Below are 6,708 nucleotides of genomic sequence, written 5' to 3'. Positions count from 1 at the left end.
AGGTATAAATACAAATATTGGCTGCAGACAACCTGTGATCTTAAGAACCTTCCTGAGGAGGTTTACAAGAATGATCCCAGGAATGAGTAGGTTAGCATATGATGAGCGTTCGTCGGCACTGGGCCTGTACTCGCTGGAGTTTAGAAGGATGAGGGGGGACCTCATTGAAACGTACAGAATAGTGAGCGGCCTGGATAGAGTGGATGTGGAGAGGATGTTTCCACTAGTGGGAGAGTCTAGGACTAGAGGTCACAGCCTCAGGATTTAAGGACTTTTTTTTAGGAAGGAGATGAGGAGGAATTTATTTAGTCAGAGGGTGGTGAATCTGTGGAATTCTTTGCCACAGACGGCTGTGGAGGCCATCAGTGGATATATTTAAGACAGAGAAAGATAGACTTGATTAGTACGGGTGACAGGGGTTATGGGGAGGAGGAAAGAGAATGGGGTTCGGAGGGAGAGATAGATCAGTCATGATTGAATGGCGGAGTGGCCTAATTCTTCCCCTATCACTGATGATCTTATGATCTACAAACCTGTGTCACCAGCGTCCCCACATCTCCTCCTGCTGTCACTACCCAATGGATCCTATAAAGTAAAAACATGCAAGTTTAGACACAGAATCCATCATGATTCATTAGTTTCAGTAACTACAAGAACGTCTGCTCTCAACACTCCTCTTTCCAAACACAGCAGAGTTTCTCTCGTGCTCATCTGTCACCCTATCAGCCTCCACAAGCAGCACATCCCCGTCAGAGTGCAGGGTGACACCACCACCATCCACATCTAACCCTCCCCACTGCCCACTCCCCTCCTCAGAGACGAGACTCTGCATGACTCCTTGGTCTGCTCATCCCCCCCCCTTCCCCTACAACTGCGCTTGTCACTACACCTCCTCCCCCCATCACCATCAGGGATCTAAACTGCCCTTGGGGTGAGGCCAAGACTCACGTCAACCTCACCTGACCTCGTCCACTGTCGCCGGTGCCCCCACCTCCACATCAGTGAGGCTGGGCTGAGCACCTGCACACTCTGTCAGCAGTGGCCCAGGTGATCCCCATGTTGCATGCCTCCCCTTCACACACACCTGTCCATTTCTCACCTTCTCCACTGCCCCCTTTCCCAGATCCCACACCTGTCCTCGTCACCCATTTTTGTTCCCCTCCCCTTCTCGATTGCCCCCCTCACACTTCAGCCACCAGGTCCCGCCCCCCCTACCTGGTTCCATTCGCTCTTCATCCTTCTCAAAGGCCCCCACTATCCCCATTTCTCCCCATTTATCCCAGCACAGCTCGACCCACTGAGCTGCTCCAGACATCACTAATCTGCTTAAAGTCTGAATCATGTACGAAGGAACTGCAGATGCTGGTTTAAACTGAAGATAGACACAAAATGCTGAAGTAACTCAGCGGGACAGGCAGCATCTCTGGCAAGAAGGAATCGGTGACGTTTCGGGTCGAGACCCTTCTTCAGACTTCTTCAGTAATTTTGTATCTATCTAGTGTCTGAATTATCTTGCTATGTTGGTAACAGATCTAATTTTTAACCAACAGAAACCACTTTCGGTCTTCATTTTCAGCACTGCTTTTTAAATATACTGAGAATTACTCAAATGCGCTTATCAACATCAGTTTAAATAGTATGTGATAGGAATGGTTTATTTAAGAACTTACTGAATCACTCTGCTTTTCTGACAGGGGCCATGAAGAGCCAGAAATTTGATCTGGAAAAAAGAGCTGAATGTTATAATTACAGCCCTCAAGCATTTACACCGTTACAGTCAACAAAACAACCTGAGGGGTATTAGCACTCTGCCCCGACCCACCAAAAGTAAACTCAACAGTTCTTTAAATAATCAGTCTTAACCTTTGTTGGATGTCCCCTTTCGTAAAAGTAAGGCTTTCTTTCTTTGTCCCTCCATGTAAAGCTGCAATTTGACTTCCACAACCTGGAAAGAGAAAATAAAATAAACTATAACAACAGTTATAGAGTCACAGAGTGATACAGTGTGGAAACAGGCCCTTCAGCCCAACTTGCCCACACCGGCCAACATGATCCAGCTACACTAGTCATAGAGTGATACAGTGTGGAAACAGGCCCTTCAACCCAACTTGCCCACACCGGCCAACATGATCCAGCTACACTAGTCCCACCTGCCTGTGTTTGGTCCATATCCCTCCAAACCTGTCCTATCCATGTACCTGTCTAACTGTTTCTTAAACATTGGGATAGTCCCTGCTTCAACTCCCTCCTCTGGCAGCTTGTTCCATACACCCACCACCCTCTGTGTGAAAAAGTTACCCCTCAGATTCCTATTAAATCTTTTCCCCTTCACCTTGATCCTATGTTCTCTCGTCCTAGATTCCCCTACTCTGGGCAAGAGACTCTGTGCATCTACCTGATCTATTCCTCTCGTGATCTTATACACCTCTATAAGATCGCCCCTCATCCTCCTGCGCTTCAAGGAATAGAGACCCAGCCTACTCAACCTCTCCCTGTAGCTCACACCCTCTAGTCCTGGCAACATCCTCGTAAATCTTCTCCGAACCCTATCAAGCTTGGCAAAATCTTTCCTATAACATGGTGCCCAGAGCTGAACATAATATTCTAAATGCGGTCTCACCAACGTCTTATATAACTGCAACATGATCTCCCAACTTCTGTACCCTGGTTATCATTTGATCCTCGGGGCATTCTCTGCTTTCAACAACGGAGAAGCATTGCCAGAGTCCAGAGGATCTCTTCCTTGCACTCAGAAGCTTTGAAGAGTTGCATGTTGGAAGATAGAAGCTGTAGGACTAGAGGTCACAGCCTCAGAATTAAAGGACGTTCCTTTAGGAAGAAGTTCAGGAGGAATTTCTTTAATCAGAGGGTGGTGAATCTGTGGGATTCTTTGCCGCAGACAGCTGTGGAGGCCACAAGTCAGTGGATATTTTTACGGCAGAGATAGATTCTTGATTAGTACGGGTGTCAGAGGTTACGGGGAGAAGGCAGGAGAATGGGGTTTGGAGAGATAGATCAGCCATGATTGAATGGCGGAGTAGACTTGATGGGCCGAATGGCCTAATTCTGCTCCTATCACTTATGACCTTATGGCATTGATGTAGAAAATAACATGCTTCTCATAGTGTACTCCTAGTCACACAGCGTGGAGACAGGTCCTCTGGACCAACGTGTCCCGTCTACATTACTCCCACCTGCTTGATATCTTACCTTTTCAATATTATGCCAGAAGTGCAGCACTTCCCTTGCAACCAAGGCCGCTTTCCTTCTTAACTTGGCATGTTCTTCTTTCTTCGCCCGCTCTTCATTCAGCTTCTGCTCCTCGTGATGGCGCACAACAGTGCGTGCAAGCTGCTCACAGAAATTAACCATCAATGCTTCCCGGAGATCAATATTGCCACAACACAACACGACAAAATAAAACTATACAACAGAACAGCACAAGAACAGGCCCCTCGGCCGACAATGTCCATGCCAACCATGACTGCAATTTAAACTAATCTCCTCTGCCTGCACGTGATCTATATCCCTGCATTTCCATGCACCTATCTAAAAGTGCAGGAAGGAACTGCAGATGTTGGTTTAAACGGCAGACTGACACAAAATGCTGGAGTAACTCAGCGGGTCAGGCAGCATCTGTGGAGAACGTGGATAGGTGACGTTTCACAGAGTGCTGGAGTAACTCAGCGGGTCAGGCAGCATCTGTGGAGAACGTGGATAGGTGACGTTTCACAGAGTGCTGGCGTAACTCAGCGGGTCAGGCAGCATCTGTGGAGATCATGGATAGGTGACGTTTTGAGTCGTCGGGAATAAGGGTCTCGACCTGAAACCTCACCCATTCCTTCTCTCCAGAGATGCTGCCTGTCCCGCTGAGTTACTCCAGCACTCTGTGTCTATCTTTGTTTTAAACCAGCATCTGCGGTTCCTTCCTGCACGCTGTGTCTACTTTTGTTTGTTTCTCCAATATGGAAACCCATCTTGCTCTGAAATGCATCTCTACTGTTCAACTCCATCTCCCTTGCAGTCACAAGTTCTACTTTCTAAACTAACTAAAGAAATTAAATGAATTAAAGACATTTATCCTGATGATCCCCTTAAATATATATGATATTTTCGTACACTTAGGGCTGGAGATTTTTTTTCTGTATATATATACCCTACCAGGTCTTTTTTTTAAAACTTTAAACACTGCATCAAGAAAAGATGTGTAGTTTAGTTTAGAGATACAGCGTGGAAATTGTCCCTTCGTCCCACTGAGTCCGCATTGACCGGCGATCCCCGCACACTAACACTATCCTACAAACACAAGGGACAATTTAAAAAAACATTTATACCAGGCCAATTAACCAACAAACCTGCATGTCTTTGGAGTGTGGGAGAAAACCGAAGATCTCGGAGAAAACCCGCACAGGTCACGGGGAGGACGTACAAACTCCGTACAGACAGCGCCCGTAGTCAGGATCTAACCTGGCTCTACAAGGCTCTACTGCTACGCCACCGTGCAGGATTGTAGTGTACTGCTGGTCAGCGCGGACTCAATAGGCCGAAGTGTCCGTTTCCACGCCATCCCTCTAAATGCAAACACTAAATCACATTGACCTTTTTAGCAATGCCCATCTTCCACCTCCTTTCTTGAGCAAAGTCTGCGGCCATCCACTGTATCTCCTCCAGCACGTAATCCCAGTGTGACTTTGGCCTTGGTGCCTCCTGCAGTCGCGGTAGTCTTCTCAGCGACCACAATCCCTCTTTCCTAAGTTCGGAAATCCGTTGATGTATCTGGTTTTCCTACCAAAGAAACGAACAAAGGAATATTTAGCAGGATATTGATCAGATGGGAAAATTGGCCGGATCATCGGTGGATGGAATTTAATCCCGACAAGGGCGGGTGATACACTTTGGGAACTTAAAGAGTATTGAGTACTTTCCAGTCAGTAACCAGAGGGTGCAGATTTATGGCTTTTAGCAAGACAATCACAAAGATTAGGAATATTTCAGAAACTCGGCGTTTTCGTCTGAAATCCAGGGTCTGAATATATGGTGAAAACAAATAGATAAGGGCATTGGATTAACATGAAAATGTTACAAAGACATGAAAAATGGGCAAAAGCTTCACAAACTCTGTACAGAGAAATGATGATCAAAGATGATGAAAGATTAAATGATTACAAGAGAGTTAGATAGAGCTCTAGGGGCGAGCGGAATCAAGGGATATGGGAACAACAGACAATAGGTGCAGGAGTAGGCCATTCGAGCCAGCACCACCATTCAATGTGATCATGGCTGATCATTCTCAATCAGTACCCCGTTCCTGCCTTCTCCCCATACCCCCTGACTCCGCTATCCTTAAGAGCTCTATCCAGCTCTCTCTTGAATGCATTCAGAGAATTGGCCTCCACTGCCTTCTGAGGCAGAGAATTCCACTGATTTACAACTCGCTGACTGAAAAAGTTTTTCCTCATCTCCGTTCTAAATGGCCTACCCCTTATTCTTAAACTGTGGCCAGAGAGGTTGGGCTTGATTCCTTGGGCACAGGAGGCTGGGGAGTGATCTTATGGAGGTGTATAAAATCATGAGGGGAATAGACAGGGTGAAAGCACAGAGCCATTTCACTTCTCACGAGAGGAGTGAAATCTGGAACTGCACATTCCGCTGAATAGGTTGTCCGGCTGGAATCACTTGAAACTCGTTCAGGCTTTGATGCCTTAATGATCAACAAAACAACAAGTTTTTTTTGGTGTTAAGGGAACCAAAGGATACGGGGCCAGTGCGTGTTGGAGGCGCTGAGATACAAGATCAACCAGAATCTCACTGAATGGTGCAGCAAGCATTACCATTGAATTGCCAACTTGCTTCTATTTCTTACAGTTGACAAAAGCCATAGCTAGGACGTCCCAAATGATACCCGGCGTTGCTACCTGCTTGACTTGTTCCACGACTTTGTCTTGTGCATTGGTGGTGTTTTCCTGAGCAGCGGGCGCTGGGTTGTGTAACACCGCCTGGGCTTTAGGCGGTGTTATGACAGAGAGGCCGACCAACCCTTGCGGCTTGGTTGGCAGAACGGGCGACGCTGGCCGGGTAGTCAGTGTCTGGTGCACAGGAGCAGAGGACACAGTGCCCGGGAGGGTCACTTGTGGCACAGATGCAGCAGGCAGCGAGTTGGCAATCAGTCGTTGGCAAACCTGGCCAGTCTCACTGGTAGATCGCATCAACGTCACCGTCTAGATGGGAACAAAGGATTTAATCAACATCTTCACCATTGGGACATTCATGCCTTCTGTAGCAACAAGAAGGTCTTTTACAAAACACAACACCTACAGTACTTGCAGCACACACATTTCAATAATTATGTGCAATAATAATGTGAAGGAATGGATGCCAAATCAAGCGAAACCTGAAGGGGAAAAGATTTAATAGAAATCTGAGGGGTAACTTTTTCACACAAAGGGTGGTGGGTGTATGGAACGAGCTGCCGGAGGAGGTAGTTGAGGCTGCTACAAGTGCTCCTCAGCTTCCCAGGGGTTCCGTTCCGAGAAACCCATCTGAAACCGAGAATATTGTAAGTGGAAATGCATTATAATACACGTGATCACGTGTTCGGCAGCGAGCAGCGGCTCGCCATGGATCACTGCCATTTGCACCGTCCCAAAGTCGAAATATCACAAGTTGCAGCATCGTAAGCCGGGGACCACCTGTACTGTCACGACGTTT

General features: G+C 47.0%; 1 protein-coding gene across 1 annotated transcript in view; it reads right to left on the bottom strand.

Annotated features, from left to right (window-relative positions):
• Positions 1-6,708, bottom strand: part of LOC144606024 (E1A-binding protein p400-like) — a 117,237-nt gene that overhangs the window by 73,010 nt on the left and 37,519 nt on the right. Inside the window, 6 exon segments of the mRNA XM_078421787.1 lie at positions 534-585; positions 1,671-1,720; positions 1,864-1,945; positions 3,211-3,351; positions 4,600-4,785; positions 5,916-6,218. Coding sequence (XP_078277913.1) covers positions 534-585; positions 1,671-1,720; positions 1,864-1,945; positions 3,211-3,351; positions 4,600-4,785; positions 5,916-6,218 — 814 coding nt within the window.

Source organism: Rhinoraja longicauda, chromosome 25, assembly GCF_053455715.1.
Source record: "Rhinoraja longicauda isolate Sanriku21f chromosome 25, sRhiLon1.1, whole genome shotgun sequence".
NCBI classification, from domain to species: Eukaryota; Metazoa; Chordata; class Chondrichthyes; order Rajiformes; family Arhynchobatidae; genus Rhinoraja; species Rhinoraja longicauda.
The sequence above is the reverse complement of the archived record's forward strand: the minus strand, read 5'-3'. Positions and strand labels throughout refer to the sequence as shown.